This window comes from Petromyzon marinus, chromosome 12 (genome assembly GCF_048934315.1).
Source record: "Petromyzon marinus isolate PM22_M1 ecotype Great Lakes invasive population chromosome 12, UKy_Petmar_22M1.pri1.0, whole genome shotgun sequence".
Taxonomy (NCBI): domain Eukaryota; kingdom Metazoa; phylum Chordata; class Hyperoartia; order Petromyzontiformes; family Petromyzontidae; genus Petromyzon; species Petromyzon marinus.
Genome location: NC_133678.1, coordinates 15653050 through 15674116, shown reverse-complemented (window position 1 = coordinate 15674116; position 21067 = coordinate 15653050). Strand labels below are relative to the sequence as shown.

The 21067-nt window shown below is 49.7% G+C and overlaps 1 protein-coding gene across 3 annotated transcripts in view; it reads right to left on the bottom strand.

Moving 5' to 3' along the window:
• Positions 1 to 1095: 1095 nt before the first annotated feature.
• Positions 1096 to 21067, bottom strand: part of GEN1 (GEN1 Holliday junction 5' flap endonuclease) — a 28185-nt gene continuing 8213 nt past the window's right edge. For all 3 annotated transcript variants that reach the window (XM_032952600.2, XM_032952601.2, XM_032952602.2), the window contains exons 3-13: positions 19689 to 19875; positions 18320 to 18496; positions 17465 to 17575; positions 16602 to 16675; positions 15485 to 15604; positions 14220 to 14256; positions 11507 to 11587; positions 10101 to 10231; positions 8253 to 8314; positions 6529 to 6681; positions 1096 to 5607 (exon numbers count right to left, since the gene is read on the bottom strand). In XM_032952600.2, the coding sequence (XP_032808491.1) occupies positions 2843 to 5607; positions 6529 to 6681; positions 8253 to 8314; positions 10101 to 10231; positions 11507 to 11587; positions 14220 to 14256; positions 15485 to 15604; positions 16602 to 16675; positions 17465 to 17575; positions 18320 to 18496; positions 19689 to 19875 (3898 nt within the window). In that variant the 3' untranslated portion in view covers positions 1096 to 2842. The remainder of the gene's footprint in view (positions 5608 to 6528; positions 6682 to 8252; positions 8315 to 10100; positions 10232 to 11506; positions 11588 to 14219; positions 14257 to 15484; positions 15605 to 16601; positions 16676 to 17464; positions 17576 to 18319; positions 18497 to 19688; positions 19876 to 21067) is intronic.

Sequence of the window (21067 nt, the reverse complement as noted above, 5' to 3'; positions counted from 1 at the left end):
GCCCCCCCGGTGGGGGGACTAGGGCGTGATCACGTGTCCGGGGAGAGCTACCGAAGGATCGAGAGAGAGCTGGAACGCTCGAGAAGGTGGGCGGGACCAAGGGCGGAGCAGCCCCGACCCAGGGGGATATAAGGTGGGTCCCTGAGAGGGACCGGGGTCGCTGCATTCTACCAGCTGAAGCTCTACAGGCATCAACACGTGGTCGGGACCCGAGTGAGGGTCCGACCCTTCGTAGCTGTAACTCCTCCGTATAGGGTAGTTAGCTGGGTGGCCACCACCCGAGGCTGTATCTGGTGAAGGGGCAGTTACCCCTTTGTGTTACGTGTTGATGTTACAAACACGTGTTGCCTCTAAACAACGTCTGCGACTTAGTTGGACTCACGACACAACCAAAACGATAGTCCCATGTAAGTGTTAACGTTTTTGTGAAGCACCCTGTATTTTGCATGCGTCTCAAATGTAAAACTAAACTGATTTTTGTATGTAACGAAACGGCAGCTCCCCCTTCTTATCGTGCGGCGCGAGTGGATTCCTGCCATGCGAATGCACCTCTGAGGGACTTTCCCTTCGCGGGCTGCGGCGTCTCATTTGAATAAATTCCTATTATTATTAATTACTTAGTCGACATCCATAACTGAACACACACATGGGATGTAAGCGCATACGCACATCACTGTCAATCCACTGCTGGATGATAAGGGCCCTCCTTAAGCCGTGCCGGTTGAGGGTTGTTTGACCATACTTCACCACGCTGGTCAGTACATTGTTGGAAAAGTTGGGGAGCATGGACCAAGGGGGCATAGTGCAGTACCACAATGAAACTTGCTGAACTCTCCGCAGCGTAGCCACCAGCACAGCCTATAGCGCCTGTGGTGCCGGATAGTCGCCCATTGCAGCACTATCCAGGCTCAGTCTGGAGGTCGACTGCCATTGAATATAACTTACTCATCATCACTGTGTATATAGTAAGTGATTTTAAAATAAGTATTCTTGTCTTCATTAGTCTTAAGGAGCGAAACATTAACGTTTATCAAATCTCGCCCAAGATTGCATTAACAGCTGTTGCCTAGTGAATCAAAACAATCACTTAACACGTGACTTGTTAATGTTTTATTTTTTTAGCGTTGGCATTCACGAGGCAATATTAATACCGTTTCATAATTTCAACTCGTAACAAAGAGAGGACGACTCAGAAACGCGATTTATTTCAACGCGTAACAAAGAGAGAACGACTCAGAGATGCGAGGAGAAAACGCAGGCGAGCGGGAGGGCAGCAATTTCCCGGCAAAGCTCTGCGGTCCTCCATATATTAAGGTGAAATCAAGAAAACCACCCATGCGAGGAAGCAACACTGTATCCCAATTTGGGATTAGTTCACATTGATCTGTAACCTCTTGCTGGAAGGCCAAGGTACTACGGAAGCTCCTCGACACCCACGTGTAGCGATTATTCACAGTCGTTGCGTGATCCACCCAGTGCCGGATGATCCTAGTAGCACAAGTAGCTACATGATGCTACGGGCCCCACACTTTCAAGGGCCCCGTGCTAAATGCTTTCAAGCTATCAATTCCGGTTCAGTGATTCTGCACTTGCTCTATTATAGTACTATTCCACCTTCAACTTTAATGAACGACTGGGTGTTTAAGGTTAGCGATTTGTCGTATTATCTGGCTGTATAGCAAATAAAAAAATACGATTACTTTACTATGCAAGTTAAAAACGTATGTGTTTTAATATTTCCGTGTGTTTTTTTAATTTAGGGCCCCTTTATAACATATGATACAGGCCCCGCACTAGCTTAATCCGCACTGGATCCACCAACCCTCGGATTACAGGCGTGTGCCACCACCGCCGGCAAATTGTGGTTGTGAGCTCAGTCAAGATATGGCCATTGCGAACTTGTTGACACCCAGACTCACGACTTGAAACTCAGCCCTTGATCAGTGAAGGCTCGGCATCCGACGTGGCCATTATATATCTACCGTATTAAGACACCCCAGGGCCAGGGTTTGAACCCAACACTTGTGTTGGATTTTGTTTTGACAGGGTCATTCTGAGCAACTTAAGTCACCGAGAATTAGGGATAGAATCCAGCACTTAATCATTGCTGACCCAGTGACACAGCCATTATGACTCTGATCACCCAGACTCGGGGAAGATATTACAGCAAGAATGGCCTGGGTTTGATTTGCAAATTGAGCACCTTCCTGTGTGGAGTTTGTATGTTCTTCCCCATGTTTTGCATGGATCTTCTCTGGGTTCTCTGGTCTTGGCCACACTCAATGCAAAAATAAATGCCTGCAAATGACTCAATTGGAATTGCGTGGAACAATCGTCAGCCCTAGTTACTGCTACAACAAATAATTCAGGTTTAACTGCACCGACGATTAGCAAGGTTAGCGACGTACGGTGCGAAGTTCAACATACATATGTCTAAGCATTAAAAACATCCGTTTGACTTGCATGTGATGAATACTACTGTCAGTGGCAGAGGGAGTGGGAAAGTGCTGCCCCCTATTACGTGGACCAGTGGTCACGTGAAGGGGTCTCAGTGTTCGTTCCATGATATCCGATTCTGTGGGCCGTTTCTCTAACACAAAGGGGTTGCACTGCTTTGCGATGTCTCTGCATTGATTCTCCACCTAATGTTACATCTCAAGATACGTCTCATTATACAGCAACATTCTAGGAAAAAAAAGACAGGAATAAAAAGACCGACCAATGGCACAATTCAGGACTACATTTCACGGGTACGAGGGGCCCGACTAGAAATTTCACCGACAAACCAACTCTTTATCCAAAAAGTACAACATCATTTAAAACACTCCGGCCGTTCGAGTCCTTACGGCACCCGGAGCCGTAGCGCCACGCGCTGAGCCAGTGGCTGCGGGCTCTCTGTAAAGGAGACGTCCGAGCCGTCGCTGATCACGATCACCTTCTCCGCTTCTACTACCCTCTCCCGGGCTGCCCGCCGCTCCTGGGACCCTACCCTCGGGTCCTCTCTCACCTCCCCACGCCTCGTCTGCGTCGCCCCCCTCTGTGAGGCCATGGAGCTAACACGGTCTCCTATTCTTCCCTGCACCGCTGCCACCGCTGCCGCCTCGCCCCGGGTCTGTCCCCTCATGTTGATACCTCTCACTGGCTTTCTGTCTGGGCCCAGACACTTTACTGGAGCCTGCTTGGGTTTCACATCGGCATACCGGGCTCCCAACACAAGTGTACGGGGGGCACCGATTTCTGAGGCTGATTTCGAACCAAGACGGCCTCTTTTGGAGGTGTCAGTCTTGCGTTTACATAAATTAATCTCTTTAGGGTCGTTCGCGATCAAATCGGTGTTCTCTATACATGATGACGAGTTATCAAGGACCATATCAGGGTCCACAGGCACAAGGGATCCAGAGCTGTACGTGTTCCACTGTTGGCCATGAGCTCGTCGCAGATACCCATTTTCATCTGAACTGTCTGTGGAAATTGTATTATCAGTTACATCGATAAAAACACCGTTCGGGTTTCCCTCTGGCCGGAGGCTCCCCGCTTTGCCACCGCCATCGCTCAGGGCACAGGAAAGTCCCTCATCGTCATCATTGTCTCCTGTCGCTGGGTGGAGAATGCCTCCAGCTTCAGTAGGTGATGTCCATGGAGAGATGTCACAGGGTGGATGATTGGGGCCGGGACTCGTTGTTGCTGGCACCCGTGCCGGGTGGGCTCCGGACTCACCAGACGCAACGGTTTTCTGCTTGCGCTGCTCGGCAATAGGTGATGCAGGCATCGCCATATTACCGAGTCCGGCAGATGGATGACTGATGTCATGAGCGATCCCGATTCCTCCACGACTCGCAGGAAAACTTACGTGCGTTGCGGATTGTGCCATGCTTCTAAAACTCGTGTTACGCACGGGACGGCCCATGGGTTTTTTCTGCGAATCGCTCGGCAGACGTTGGCTTTTCGACTTGGCGACACCGTAACCTCTCATTTCTACCATTTCTTCCAAATCACTGACCTCGTCCGAGGAGGACAAACACTGGAATACCCTCCGAGCCCGTTCCCTGGCTCGTGCTGTCACACACTCAGAGTCCACGGCACCACTGTCGCTGGCATGGCGAGCTGCGCTCACGCCGCATGGTTTCCGAGAAGCGTTCGTTCGATGATGCTTGACCTCCGAGTCGGAGTGAGAACGCATTTTCCCAGTGAGCGATTTAATCTTCTCAGCAACCAGCAGATCCAGCTCACTGTCGCTTAGGTCAACCGGCACCTCCGCAGCATGTCTCGCTCCCTTGCCGATCAGAGCAGCACCAGCCCCGACTCCTGGCTTCGCGTCATGCTCAGAATGTGTTTCAACTGATTTGCGTAGTGTGTCAGGAGGTGTTTGTGTATTCTCGCGCCTGATGCCAATACTTTTAACAGTGCCTAACTCGTTTGCAGAAGCAGAAGCCGACTTATTCTGGCCTGAAAATGGGGGGTGGGAAGCCTGGAGTTGTGAACCGTTGGGAGATTTACATTTCAGGGAATACATAAACTCAACAGAGCTCTGGGAAGGCTTGGGAGATGTGCCCGACCTCACCAATTGATTCTTCTCCATGAAGATTTTGAGCAAGACTCTGTCCCGTAGTGACAGCTGGGTGGGACTGGGTGTATAAGCCTTAACGTCAACTTTGGAGGCTCGACTTTCATCCACGCGACATTTAGAACGAACCTCGCTGGCTACGCTAATATGGGGAATTCCACTACTGCATGATGCACCTGGCACAACACGCTGCTCACTCCCAACTCTGTCAGGATCACTGCTTCTATCACCGCCACGTTGTTGTGCGGAGTAGCTTGCAGTACTCGTCGTGACTTGAGGAGTGCTGCTGCCGCAGCACCAAGGAGCCACTCCCAGCCGCACTGTCGCAGCTCCCGTTGGATTTTCTGGGCTGCGCCGGTTTTCCCACTGCTCCTCTGTTTTAACGCGAGGGCCCTCCTCGTCAAGGCCTTGGTCGAGGGCCCCGCGGGGTAGCGGGGGGCCCTCGTTCCGCACCGCGGGCAGCGTCGCCGGTGGGGTGGGGCACATAGAACTGCTGCTCCACTCGACGTCGCTCAGGTGCAGCTCCTCGAGCAGGGAGTGTAGCCTCGCGATGCCGCACGTGGCCCCGCCAACGCCACCGCTGCCAAAGCCACCACCGTCGCTCGTCCGCATTGGAGTGTCCAGACTCTGGGTGGCGCCATTCCTCCTGCAGCCGTCGTGTCTTTGAGTGCTGCACTCTGATGTCTCCAACTGCTGCTGCTGTCCATATCCCCCATCCACGCATTTCACCGTGGGCAAAAGAACGTCCGCGTTGAGGGAATTGTGAGCACCGACGACGTTTCTTCTTGCCGCGCCGAGTTCTTCGACCGACGCCGGAGTGCCGGGCCTTGCGCTGGCCGCTCCTGAGAAGTCGCCACCTTCTGCAGGACGATGGTGCATTGTGGGGCCCGTGGACGGCGTTGGGCGGTGAGGATGGCAAGGATTGTGATGATGCGCCAGCGCGGCCAGCGGCTCCCCAGCACCGTGAGGAGTGCTGTCGTCGCCCGGCGGTCCAGCCTGCAGCGCCGGCAAAGGCGCGGACTTCACTCCGCCACGCTTCCTCACTTCAGGACACAATGCCCACCAAAAACAAAGATCCAGCGTATAGCCTTTAACAGACTGTTGGGGAAAGTTATGTTAGCGAGCACCTATTAAGGTCGGCATGGCACACGAGGGGGTGGGTGGTTAACACCATACCCGCTGCCGCCGTCTCCCCAGTGCTCATGTTTTACACACCGCACCAGATTCTGTACTCATTTAAGGCTGAGTTGACCTAGGTGAGGCCCAGGACCGGTTCAGATATTCTCCACTGTTATTGGTCGTGAGTGGGAATTGAACTCGTAGCACAGTGTACTAAGCACTGCACTACCACCCCTGAACGATGCACAACACAGACACACGTTACACGGGCCGTGCCCTACTCATTAACGTATGGCACTGTCACTGCGCTATAAGGTATATAACCGTGGCTTAATATCTCACAGAATATATTCCAGGTCGCTGGTAGACTGGAGTAGGCACCTGAATAGTAGCCACAGACATTGTGGACGTGGTGTGTTGGGTAGATAAATATTTCATGGGTCACTGACCCAGACAGACCTAGTTGATATTAAGCCAGGGCATTGCAATCTACCTACACAAATCCAGCGGCTGTATTATTTGATATGCCATATGCACATTCAGCCCTTCGGTCAATCCACTGTTGGATTAGGGTCTCCCACGGCACAGGTCGCGGGGGTTATTTGACCATACTTCACCACGATGGTCCGTGCGGGCGAAGACGAGGAGCACAGACACGGGTGCGTAGCGCGGTACAATGGGATTTCCTGCACTGCCCTCTGCATCCCATCAAGCGCCGCGTAGCGTGCGCATGAAACCTGACGATATCCCGCGTCCCACAATATACGCCGCAGCCCTATTGGCCGTCGAGGTGAAATCAATGACGCCATGGGGCGCGTCGTGGCGGTGCCGCGCGTGAGTCGCACCGTTAGCTTTTGCTCTCCGCTTCTCGTCCTGGGCTCGGTCGAGCTTCTCCTGGAACTCGGCGACGAGCGGAGGGAGAGCGGCGAGCACGAGGTCGCGCCGCTCCACCGTCACCAGAGGCTCGGCCGTCTTGCCCGCCTCACTCACAAACCCATCTGCTCATGCCAACAGAGACAAAGACCCCCCCGTGTAGTTTTGTATGTATGTGGAACTTCTTTCATACCGTACATAACTAATCGTGCTGTTTGGGCAAGGCTGTTAGCGAGCATCACCCATGAAGGCCGGAGCGGCACACAGGTGTATAGTGTGGCTAGAATCACGCACATCTACTTTTGTCTCCCTAGTGGAGATCTTTACAAATCGCACCAGGTAATTTCAGGCCGAGTCCACCTAGGGAAGCCCACAACCGATTCAGATAGTCATCATTGGTGTTGGTTGTGAGCAAGAGTCGAACTTGGATTGCCGAGTTCGTAGCACAGTGCGCTAACTGCTACACTGCCGCTCATGCCAACACACGCATGCACAAATGTGTCGGCTCTGCTCCCAACACAAGTATTTCTCATATTAAATACGTGCACGTGTGCTAAAATGCACATTACAAAATCCCTATTATTATTGTTCTTCTTTGGTTCTTTTGGTAAAGTCACGTAGAATGAGAATAAAATAATAAATTGATAAAATCAAATAACACAATAATATTCTCACGACGTTTCGGCCACAACACAAGCGGCAGTCATCAGGTGAAGGGACGAGACTGTCTGGAGGACAGCGCTGGAGACAGTCTCGTCCCTTCACCTGATGAAGGCCGCTTGTGTTGTGGCCGAAACGTCGTGAGAATATTATTGTATTATTTTATTTTATCAATTTATTATTTTATTCTCATTCTACGTGACTTTACCGAAAGAAGCAAAGAAGATGAATCCTTGCAGTCACGAAAGCTTTAAATCGAAAAATTATTATTGTTTATCGGCGTGTGTGTTCCGCCAAGCCAGGCAACGGCTTCATCATTTGCAGAATGCAGCGTCGTCCTGAAGATCACAGCTTGGTTGGCGGCCGGTCTTCGACCATGTGCAGCATCATCGTCTGTCCTGCACCACGGCTACAGTTCGCGTCGCTGCGTTAGCAGAGTTTGGTGCACACAGGTCTTGCTGTGTGCGGTAAAGTACGAACATCATACATACAAGGATCGAGTCTTGCTGAACTGGAGACAGATTGACGGAAATAAATAAACTGTTGGCCTTAGGTGAGATGGAAAGTGTAGAACTCCATCACTCTAAAAAGTGGCTGCCTTTCCGATAATAGTGGCAGGGCAAGCAGTTATAATGGAGAGGGACGATTGGCATTTGTTAAAGAGCCCTTCGGATGGAGTGTTCCAGCTGACATGGCTTTAAAACCATTACATGTCAAAGCTAAATCAAATACTTGCTTTAACAAAAAGACGTCCTGGGAGAGAAAATGCTGTGGCAGACTTGGACACTTGGTGCCAACGTGGGTCTCCACGAGCCGGGTGTGTGTGATGTGCCGCTATCATTGCCAGCCTTCCCAGGAGGCCAACCCATGGCACCTGCGTCTGTCCCTTGACCTCCTGCCAGCGGGCCTTCGACACTTCATGTGGCCTCAAGGTGCACCTCGTCTGGCACAAGCGCCGTGGTGACGTCAGCGCCACTTAGCGGTGAACGCCGGTTGTTGTTGCCCTCAGCGAGTGCCGCCCTCAGCGAGAGCTCACCTGGCTTCTCCCACTCCACCTCGAAGCAGGGAGCCCCTGCGCGCACGCACGTCTTCACGATCCTACAACAGAAAAGAAATGCGGCTTTACACATCGTCTCGATTATTGAAACTCATTACTCCACGGGACGTCTGCGTGTACAAAGTTCTTTGGCACGTGTCGTGATGGGTACTGCAAAGATACGACCATGTCCGTCCAGTGCTCACTGAGCTACATTGGCTTTCAGTTGTTGAATGAATACATTATAAGGTCGCACTCATTACACACGAAGTGCTTGCCACGAAAGAACCACAATACCTTGCCGATCTCGTCAAGGAGCATAAACCATCGCACAAACTCCGGTCATCCTCGCAGCAGCTTTTGGCTGGCCGTCAAACAAAGACGGTCAGCTGCATTGCGCTCTTTCAGATGTGCTTCTGCAGTTGTCTGGAACGCTCTTCAGATATTAGGAAGCCACTGGGCCTATGTACTTTTTGTGTTTAGTTTGTTGTTTTTCCTCCGCACCTTCGATTAGCGCGGTTGGCTATGTACAGTGCGAAAAAAGTTCAACATACATACATATACGTCTCATGCAATACAAGATGTGGACCTCCCTGGAGTACCCCACACTTTTGTAGTGACGGTATATCCGCCACTAGGGGGATAGAGCGCTGAACAGGGTGAAGGAGAAGCGCGGAGATGATCGAGGGTCGACTGAGTGGGTGACGTTCAGTGAGTCGGGTCATGTCGTCGGGTCGTGGAGCTTCAATAGCCTCGTGTGTAGGGGGTTACGTAGTGACAAAGACGTCTACACCAATTATAGAACCAGCTCCGTAAAGGTCCTGATTTCATATTCTCTCTCTATTTAAGGCCTCGACACAGAGACGTTGTGTGCGTGTCTTTCTCTGTTTGTCTCTGTGTGTGTCTCTCTCTGCTTGTGTGTCTGTCTGTGTCTCTCCGTGTCTGTGTTTTGTCTCTTTCACAAATTGAGCAATCTTTGGAAGAATGTAATCAACCAGGTGGGGTGTTGACTGTTGTGTTGGCCGACTCTCTGTGTTGTATTGCATTATATTTCCAAGTTTACTATGTCTGTTTTCTCATTCATTTGTACCTGATGGTTGCTTGTGTTGCAATCGAAATGTCGTATTATATTATTATTTTATTTCTTTCTACGTGACTTTACCGAAAGAACCAAAGAATAATTCCTGCAGTCACGAAAGATTTGAATCTAGTTTGAAGTGTTAATAAACGGATTAACAGCACCACACATTACCCAACCCCTGCCGATCAACAACTTGTGCTGTACCAATGTCTACGGCTGGGTGGAAAGAGACAGTGTGCGGGACTGAACAAACTTTGTCATATCATGAGTGGTAAGCGGGCTAAATCTGGTCTCCTTTTGAAATGACGCCGTTTTGTTAAGAAATCTGTTACATCAGGGCATGACACCCCGGAACTAGCCCTGTGTTGTGAGGATGCCACTTTAGGGCTATGGCATGGCCCAACTGTAGAGGTTCAAAAACCCGGAGTCCACCCTGGTTAATGCTGCCGTGTGTATTAACTGTACTATACATGTTGTCTGATTCACAGTGAATGTAACAGACCGTGTGATGACATCTGAACAAGTGGTAGATGCCACAGAGTGGCAGAATCACGATACAAATTCGAATAATTATTAGCAAATTACTAGATTGGGAAAGGCATATCAATTGTCATCCCAACTGTGAAAACGTAGCAGGACACTCCTGAAAAAGGGTCTTGTGAGGCTTTCCTGGGTAAACGAGTGCAATTATAAAATAATAATCAATAAATAAGGAAGTGGGACAGGGCCCGACGTGATGACGAGTGCCCGTGACCCCCCCCCCGTACCGCACGGGCTGGAGGTGCCACGTGGAGCGGTGTCCGGCGGCGCACTCCTGCAGATCGTAGGTCGCGAGCAGCAGCAGCAGCTTATGGCAGGTGTAGTGCGGTGGCCACTCCAGTTTCCTCTCCACCACGTCCTGCCACACCGTTCACGGGCGGCGGTGGGGGGACACACTCGGATTAATTTGCCTTCACGAACCTCTGAACCAAAGTTGAATCAGCACCGATGCCGCATTGCTCCGACGCCCCAGGATTAGGGTCGCCGGGATTCACGGTGTAGTGCATTAAACACTCCGCCACCACTCCCTCCCTCCAGTGCACACTCAAGTCAAGAGTGCCTTCTCGCTCAATGAGCATTGAGGCTGTGTTCATCTCCCATTTACATCCCTAGAGCAGTGGTGTTAATTCCACATTCTCAGTGTGGTCAAGTCTTTCCATAGGACAACCACTGTGAACCTATTAAACAAAGCGTGTACTCATTTTAATGACCCTGGAGTTTCGAGAAAACCTGCAACCGTCATTAAAATGTGCAACCTTCTACCAGCGCAACAGTGGCAAGAGGTTAACTACCTTGCTGGGTATGCAGGAGGCCGTCGAATCGATCCCGACCTTGATGCCTGTATATTTGAGTTTGCATGTTCTCCTCGTGGTCGCGTGGATTTTCTCTAGGTCCTCCGGTTTTTCGCTCCACATTTCCAAACGTACGTTTAGAGTATTTGGTTGCATTACATTTCTACATGGTAAGCTACTTCGTTGAGCTATCATGTGTGGCCAAGTCACTTCTGAAAAAGTGCTACGTTTCTCAGTGGGCCTTATCTGGTAAAAAAAGAAAGACGCTTTAGTTTAAGAGTTATATGACTAAGCCACCAAACCACAGGCCACCTTCGAGAGGAAACTTGGAGAATCCATAAATTTCCTCCGTTTATACGCATGTGTGTGTGCGCACACGTGTATGTGTCAGCTGTGTCACTGCAAAGAAGCACCTTAAACATTTGACGGCTGCTGGCTGGGAATCACGACTTATTCCCAAGGTCCAGCCGTGTAGGCAAACCGTGTTCGATTCCCGGCCACAGGTAACATCAGTGGCAAGCGATATCTAAACTGGAGCTGGGCCACTCGCCTCTTCACCAACCCGCACTGACCAGCATGGTGAGGTACACGGTCAACCAACTCCTATGACCGACACTGCGTGGGGAGGGCTTCATCCAGAAGTATTCGGACACTGGGCTGTAGAATCATCACTCTGATATCACTGCAACCTCCATCACACTCTAAAAGAGTGGTTCCCATGCTGTGGTCCGTGGTTGCTGGTCGTCCACAATGTCGTGGAACGTGGTGCTGGTGATGTCTGTACTGCACGGTGGTTCCATAACAAGAGACAAACGTTCATAGGAAACAATCGCCGTACTCACCATCACTTTCTGCAGGTTGGGCCGACTCCATTGCAGCTGCAATGGCAGCTTATCCTTGTGGCTCCGGAACTCAGCGATCACCTGCAACAGGCACACACAAACACACGCGCTCATGAACTTCTCAAGGTTGGTTCACGACAACGAAGAGCAGCGACGGGGTCACAGGTCAGGGCTACAACTTCATCCACAACTGGAGGTGGTATAATTTTCTAATCATCAGCCATAATCAATCCACTGGTGGATAAAGGTCTTCCCAAACCATCTCTATCCTTGAAAGTCTCACGATTCCATAATCTACCCATCGCCTCCAAATGAGCCGATGTGATCGTTCCATTTCCCCAGCTGGACGTACTCTTGGATATATACACGTACACATGTTGAATTTATTTAGCACCGTACAGCCAACCGTGCTAATCGGAGGTGCAGGGGAAGAACAACAAACTAAACACAAAAAGAAGTTCGAAATAAATTAGTTTTAAATCTAGATTTAAAAGTGCACAACTCCAGTGGCTTCCTAATATCGGAAGGAAGAGTGTTCCAGACGGCCACAGAAGCGCATCTGAAAGCGCGCGAAGCAGTGACCATTGGCTGCTATTACGTTGTCATGCTCACCCAAAGCCCACTGACTTTTCTCAACAATGGATAGGATGCTTCTAACCCATGCACGTTCATGCACTATATCACGTCTTTATGTTTCCCAATGTAATCTCAAGCATGCATATCACCGTGCCTCTTTGCACACTTTTCAGCTTTTGTTCCAACATCTTTGTCAGTGAACATGTTCTGATCCATGTCCTAGCAGGTAGTATGCACTGATTAAACACGTTATTCTTTGAACAAATTTGTACGCTTCTCTGATTATAATTATCAAGCTCAGATTTCCAACAGCACTCCAACCCGCTGTTATCCATCTCTCAATTTCATCAGAGGTAATTTCATCATTCCCATTCATAGATTCCGTTTATTATAACGTTAATAAATCTTTAAAGCCATTACTGTGCATTTGTAATCAGACTAAATCAACTCAACGATCGCGTGATTTGGTGCACTGTTTTGTAGCTCATAATTTCAATGAATCCCTCGTAATGCAAAACCATAAAATGTCACATCATGAATGATCACATGTTCATAGCTCAAAAGTAACCATCACAAGACCCGTGTAATTTCACCAGAGGCCTCCAATGCTAAACAAGGCAGCAGTTCAGATTGGCGCAAGACGTGTTCCCTATTACAGTAGTCCCTTGGTTAAGTGACATTGTATTCTTAGATCTTTCGGTAAAGTCACGCTGAAGGGAAACAATAAAATAATAAAATATATATAAAACAATAAAAATTCTCACGACCTGATGATGACCGTTTGTTATGGTCAAAACGTGAGAATTTTATTGTTTTATATATTTTATTATTTTATTGTTTCCCTTCAACGTGACTTGACCGAAAGAGCTAAGAATATGAATTACTGCAGTCACGAAAGCTTTAAATCAAAATTTAAGTGACATTGGTTAACGTTTTTTTCGGTGAACATTTTCGCCTCCCTTAGGGACCCATGGTTTCGACTAATGTTAACATTTTGATTAACGGTATGTTTACGTTATGCACGCTGGTGCCAATGGCGACCAATCCAAACGCTCGTAAGTGGGCTGAGCATGCCTGAGCCAATCGGCGGTGCCCATTTATGACCGTTTAGACCTCGACTGGGTTTGTTCATATTATGTTTTCTGTTTTTGTAGTGGAAACAGCTCTCTCTTTGATTAAGTTATTTCGGTTAACAGTAGTTTTTGTGGAACGGATTAAAAACGTTTTGCGAGGAACTACTGTACTTATACATTGTCTGAGTTTGGCTCTCTGATTCTAGGGAAATTGCATTGAATCTTGGCAGTCTGGTATGTGACTTGGTTTGGCTTAGGCACCTCATGTCGAACCATGGCTCCTGAAACTCAGCAAAGGAATTTCCTGCTCATACGAGCATCGACTTCTCCACAAAGTGGTCCTAATTTTTATCAATCCTGGAAGGATGACGAGTCCACCGACAACCAGGACGCAAATTTGGAACCTTCCGATAGCGAGCCGCCCGCTCTACCGCAACACGGCGGTGGGAAAGACATTTCCGTATTGCTCCGCCACACGGCTTCGTGAACTGGCGTTGCATCGCGCTGTGACACGCGCACTGCACCACCACGAGGGCACCCTGCGCTCATGTGTTCTTCAACGTCACGATCTTTTTCCAATTTTTTTGTAAACAATGTTCAAGAGATGATCTTCATCAGTTCTTCGTGCAATGCCATTGATGCTAACCCTTATTGAATGTTCACTGGTTCTTATTAGACTGTCTCTTGGTTAATCAGCCCAGTGCTGCTACCGTCCATCTCACCGATCTCAATCGCTCCAATGTGCACGACGCCTATAGCATGCCCATGAATTAGAGCTTAACAGCTCATTGGGCCCTGTCCGCTGATATCCGTGAAAAAAAAAGCTTCACAGCTGATCAGATTCATCCAGTCTAAAAAAAAAGATAAATATCGATACAAATAAATAACATAAATCTCCACCGTGGTCGTCCTCTTGGGGCTATAAGCCGCTTAGAGCACAGCCAATGGGAGACGTGGAGGCATGGGGAGTGCTGGTGCTGACGCAGTCGCCCCCCTCCAGTGCATCCTCGTTGTAAGCACACACAGCTTCCACTGGCACGATCTGCTCGGCCGTCGTTACTCACATCCTCGTGCGGGAAGCCGGGGCACTCCAGGGCCTTCCTGCAACACAGCATCCACCGGGATTGTCATCTTTATATGTCTTTATATCTGTATACCTTCTAATAATACTTTTCCTGCACCTCCGTTCAGCACGGTTGGCTACGTATGGTGCAAAAGAAGTTCAACATACATAATAGGACACCGACATCCGCAGTGGTTGATCTTCACACACCGTAGTGGACGCCCGCGCAATGGGGGTGGTTCCACCTCCAGACTTTGTGAAACTATTTACTTGTGTAGTGACATATGACGTCACTGCTGAGTTGGGTCTGTATGCACATGGCGTCACTGGTGTGTTGGGTCTGTATACACATGACGTCACGACTTTGTTGGGTCTGTACACACATGACGTTACTGCTAGTTTGGGTCTGTACACATGACGTCACCGCTGTTGGGTCTGTACACACATGACGTCACTATGTTGGGTCTGTACACACATGACGTCACTGCTGAGTTGGGTCTGTATGCACATGGCGTCACTGGTGTTGGGTCTGTATACACATGACGTCACCACTTTGTTGGGTCTGTACACACGTCACTGCTAGTTTGGGTCTGTACACACATGACATCACTGCTGTTGGATCTGTACACACATGACGTCACTATGTTGGGTCTGTACACACATGACGTCACTGCTATGTTGGGTCTGTGCACGTGACGTCACTGCCTGTTCGGTATGGAGGCTGTTGATGGGTGCCACGGGGGTTGTGTCAGGCCATGGCACTCCAAGTGACCCCGGCTGGGCACGTGACCGGATCCAGGAGGGGGCCAGGGGCCCTGGGGGCCACGTGGTCGGAAAGTGGAGCCTTCTCGTGGATTCGAGAAGGGGGGCGTGGCCAGGGTGTGGCCGGCCAAGCCAGAGAGGCTTTTTAGCGGGCTCAGCGCAGAGAGCTCGTCTGTTGGTGCCTGGGGTGAAGCCGTCTCATGAAGACTCTGAAGAAAGAAGCCTCCAGTCATCGTGGCCAAGCAAAAGCCCTCCTGGCTTGGCCACGCCAAGTAGTACCCGAGTGTTCGCCAGAGTAGGACTGTGGTCATCACCTTATGTGTAGGGTGTGTTGCAGTTGTGTTAAATAAATAGTGTTGCCTCCACACGAGTGTGAGCACCTCTATCGAACCATTACACTTATATAATAGATGCCCTTCGATATCGGTGTTGTCGCGCGGTCGCTTTACGTCGCCCGGCGCTAAGGGAGACGGGGCCCGCTTGGTCGCGGCCGACGTGCGGTACCTCCTGACGGCCGACTCGGCAGCGGCGGCCTCCTGCGTGCAGTGCCGCTGTTGCCGGTGACCCTCGCCGTCTTCCGAGCGGTGCGCTCCGCTCGAGGGACACTTCTTCCAAGCGCGAAACCTGGCGGGTGTGACAGCACAGAGGCACTTAGCAGCGGCAGAGGATGTCGCTTTATGTGCCAGGGTACCAGTGGAACCTTGTCCTCGCGAAGAGACCAATGAGAATTTCAATACCTCGAGGGGGTGCAACAACACATTTACGTGCCTCAGTCACTTCTGTCACTGCAAGAGGCCAATGCAGGGTAAGGCGATTAACTTCATTTATTCAATTTTCGAGTCACTGGGAGGCCGTTTTTAAGAGTGAGTTTGAGCATCACCCTGGGCCGGATTAAACGTGTCCAGGAGCCGTAGTTTGAAGAGCTTTTACCTACATCGTTTCTGACCTCTGTGAATTTGCATGTGAAATGGGGCATGTTTGACAACTAGCATGCATTTACACACACACATATATACATTATGGAGATCTCCCATATAGCCTCAACAGACTGTTGGGGAAAGTGCTGTTAGCGAGCACACATACAGTTGCGTACAAGTGGGGGGCAACTCTGTCAATTTGCAACTGTGGGGCAACAATTTATCTTGCGAAGTCCCTGAGCTTTACGAGTGTGAATTCCTGGCCATATATGTGCCGAGCACACACGGATTCACCCAGCCAATGTTGTCTAATTGTGAGACAAAACGATTTTTAACGAGGGAAGACGCAGAGTTAGAGGCAGTGTGGTGAGAGTGGTGAGTGTGTGAGCGGGTGTGTTGTTATGACCTGCAGTGGTCTTTGAACAGAGTATGGTGGATGAGATGACACAGTCTGGTAGACCAAGTCCTCAACATGGGTGGAGCAACCAATGAGCAAGAATAATGGGAACAGTAAACGTGATAGTAGCAATAGAAGAGCGATAAGGAGACGACAGTATTTCAAACTCCGATCATCACAACGTACCGCAGGGTGTGATTCAATGTGTTACCGCGCCTCCCCGGCTAAATCAATAAAACAACCGTGAACACATGTGCGCGCGCATGCCCTCAGCGTGTCCGTCTCACGCTCACACTCGGTGCTCGACCTGTTCAGAAGACTCTCGCCTTGCAGCGAGTGGATGAGCTTGAGAGCCAGCTCCTTGCCAATGCCCTTCACGCCCTGGCAAAGACAAAGATCGTCCGTATAGCCTTAACAAACTTGGGGCAAGTGGCATGAGTGGACAGCACCTCTGAAGGCTGGAGCCACACACGAGGGAGTGGGTGGCCAGCACCACACTCGGCCTTCTTTGTCTCTTAGTGGTTTACACACCCCACCAGGTACTCGTTTCAGGCTGAGCCAACCTAGGGGAGGCTCAGGACAAAGTTTAGATAATCGTCACTGGTGTTGGCCAAGAACGAGAAGCGAACTCGGGCTGCAACGTTCGTAGCGCAGCGCACTAACTACACTACCGCTCCCCACTACCGTCTCTCTATGCACACACAAGTACACAACAACAATAACAACACCTGCATGTCTATTGCACGTACAGTGCGAAATAAGTTCAACATATTTACATATTGCAGTGTTTTTAGCCTAGGGGACTTCTTAATGACGGGCAGGGCCTATCGACCAAGGTTGACGACATCGACCAAGGTTGACAACATCAGGGCAGACTGTTCGAGATCAACAAAGTGGAAACCATCGGGACTGACTGTTCGAGAACCAACTTGATGGAAACCATCGGGGCTGGAGATAGCGGTAGTAATTATGAGTGTGGCGGTTGTTACACTAGGAATTGTAAATATGTGAAGTTAAAAATAAAGCTCTACTTCTACAAAATTGATGTCTCCAAGGAGCTTCTTCACACCTTGTACCAGGGCTCATGACAAGCCACGCTACACCTTTGGTACGCACGCGTGCTTAAAAACAGGCACGTGCAGGCACGTGCCCACACGCGCACACGGGCACCTTGGGCAGGTAGTCACAGCCGAGAAGCACAGCGAGACCGATCAGAGCATCGCGATCCAGACCGAGCTCCCTCCGTATCCTGTCCACGCAGTAGCGCTCCACGTGGGGGTCCTGATACGGCACAACGAAGCGACAGTCACCAGTTACCCGAAGAAATAAAACACACGCGATACCACATCACACACTGTGCAAACAATACGCCCACGTCATGCGCCCACACACACACACACGACAATAAATCCACCCTATTACTCCATGACATAAAACACAAGCACCGTGTAGAAGTTGTTTCATTACAGGAGCACATTTAGACCTCTACGTTGCTGTGGATGGATGAATGTTGTCTTGCAAATCAAGTTAAATAGCACCCACATGTTATGCAATTGTGTCTCTTGGCAGGGATGCCATTGAGGGTGTTATGGGTGGTTGATGGTGGTTTTGGTGGTGTTGGTGGTGGCAGTGTTGGTGGTGGCAGTGGCGGTTTTAGTGGTGAAGGTGTCGTGGTGACGGTGTCGTGGTGGCGGTGGTGTTGGTGATGTTGGTGAAGTTGGTGATGTCGCGGTGGTGTTGGTGGCGGTGTTTGTGGTGGTGGTATTGGTGGTGATGGTGTTGATGTGTCGTGATGGTGGTGTCGTGGTGGTGGTGTTGGTGGTGATGGTGTTTGTGGTGGTGGTGATGGTGTTGGTGGTGGCGGTGTCGTGCTGGTGGCGGTGTCGTGCTGGTGGCGGTGTTGGTGGTGATGGTGGCGGTGTTGATGGTGTTTGTGGTGGTGTTGGTGGCGGTGTTTGTGGTGGTGTTCATGGTGATGGTGATGGTGTTGGTGGTGGCGGTGTTGATGGTGGTGTAGGAGGGTACCTGGTCGCTCGCGGCGAGGCCACGGTAGACGGTGCGGGCGCCATACAAGAAGGCGTCGCCGTCATCAGTGAAGCAACCGTGCACCAGCCCGGCCGCATCGAGCGCCGCACACAGAGCCTCGCCCTCTCCCGCGGCTTGCAGGCACGGCAGGCCCAGCGAGGACAGCAGCTCACAGCACTGGTCACCACAAACACAAAGATCCCCCGTATAGCTTTAACACACTTTCAGGGAAAGTGCTGTTGGCGAGTACCTATGAAGGCCGGAACGGCACACGAGGGGGTGGGTGGCCAGCACCACGCCGGGCTGCTTTTGTCTCCCCAGTGCCAATGTTTACACATCGGGTACTAATTTAAGGCTGAGGCGACCTAGGGGAGACAAAGGATCGGTTCAGACGTCGTCACTGGTGTTGGCTGCAAGCGGGAAGCCAACTCATGTAGCCGGGTTCGTAGGGGAGCGTGCTAACCGTTGCACTACCACTAACCTCTGCACTATCACTAACCGCTGCACTGGGACCCACACACACAGTTACACAACAAAAGCAACAGCTGCCGTTTGCCAATAAGTGGCGGTGGTATCACCACAGTGGCTGTACCAAGTTAGGTGCATTTTGAGGCCACATGAAGTGTCAAAGGCTCGCTGACAGGTCACGGGAGACCCAGGTGCCATGGGTTGGCTCCCCACTGTGTCGGCTGCTGCATCTTAGCCGTCCACGCTCCGCTCGCTATTAAGAGGCAATGGAAATCTCCTCCATAAATTGGTGAATTAAGGTGTCGGCAAATTGCGACTGTGGTGAAGTGCACGCCATCACTCACGTCACCGATCACTGCCCAATCGCACGCGCTTTTGCAGGAGTCACAAACAGAATCCAATGTTCGACCCCAGACGTCATCGAATGGCTTCTCAAAACTCAACATACAAAGTTAAAAACTCCATCTGTTGCTTTTGAAATGCCATTTGTGCCGTCTGATTCACAGTGCATGTTAAATATCCTGGTGACTTTATTAGAAAAAGGGTAGGCCAAGTATGTCGATATCACGGTCAAATTGGAAAAACTACCCTCAAATCAATTAACTGGGTAAAGCCAAATTTTGATTTAAAGCTTTCGTGACTGCAGGGATTCATATTCTTGATTCTTTCAGTAAAGTCACGTAGAAGGGAAACAATAAAATAATATATAAACAATAAAATAAAAGAATATGGGTAAAGCCAAGTAACAACATTGCTCCTGACTGTGAAACTACTGTCACCAAGGCATCTGTTAAACACAGCGCGAAACGTGACAGCCTTGCGCTATAAGAATGGCGTGAGTACCAAATGTAAAATAATTTCATTTGAACTCGAAGGAACCCTTTTTGAATCCGGCTACCACCTCCTTGAGAGTCGCCCTGAGCTGTGCGCGGTTTGTTCTGCCGCGGCGGACCCTGGCGCTGGGCCCGAAGCGGGCCTCGTTGCGCTGGGCCATCATGCCGGCCTTGAGCGCGGGCGCGTCTCCCTCCACCACGAACACAAGACGCAGGCCAAGGCGACACAGCAGCGACACGCGGAAAAACAGGTTCCTGCGCGACACAGGCAGGAATCACCTCGTTACGGTATCATGGATTCATCATTCATGAGCACCTCACAGATGCTGGCAAAATATCGTGAAACCATACAAGGGAACGTACATTCACATTTGAATTTTTATAGCGTCTGAATGCGATATCTCATGATGCTTTATTGACACAGTTGGGATATTTATTTTATAGAGAGAGGCAGTGAGTCATAGGCAGAGGAAAGAAAGAAGCTCTTGCGTCAGGACTTAAAGATGGGTGGGGATTCATCTTCTTGGTTCTTTCGGTAAAGTCACGTAGAATGGAAAGAAAATAATAAAAATAAAACATAATAAAATAAGATTCTCACGACGTTTCGGCCACAAAACAAGTAGCCTTCTTCAGGTGAATAAACAGGACTGTCCAGAAGACAGCGCTCGAGTGAACATTGCCAAGCCTGGACCGCGTCTTTTTAAGCTGTGTGGGCGGAATTAACATATGAATTAGCATGTTACCCAGCACCACCACCAGATCAGGGGAGGGTGGCGGCGGGTACACAGAAAAAAGGAAAGAAAAAAGGAATAGGATAGGTGCGCTACTCTGTCCTGTATTGCGTTAATAACTATGCTATAAACTGGACTACTATACAATGTAATATTATACCTTCAAATCTAAACTACATGGTATAATATCATATCCATAGACAAAAAAATCCACCTTTGAATTATACAATGCGTTACTCTACACTGCCCTATACTTTAGACTATAAAATATTAGACTTGTAACTTTACACTGTCTTATTTTATTAACCCCACAATATGCCACACTGCTGTATATTCACTTACAATTACGATACTATATATTGCCATATGAATTGTGTTAAACATTACGATGTTATACTATTTATTATTATACCCCATGCTATAAACTATACCTTTGACCGTCGTGTGAAAGGTATTAAGAGGCAGTGCCAGCGAATGGACTTCGGTCTGAAGGTTACCGTAAAATACAAACAATTAAGACCCGAAATGGTTTATAACATCTTTCCAATGGTTACTAAGCCAGAATCCATCTTCTCGGTTGAAATTGTCTCTGTGTTTGTATATGTGGATGGCCTCATGAACAAATCTCTCATGGTAGCCGGATGGCTTGCAGAGAACCTCCGTCTTGGAGAAGTCAATGTCATGTGAGCCCACTGAATTATAAGTGATCTGCCACG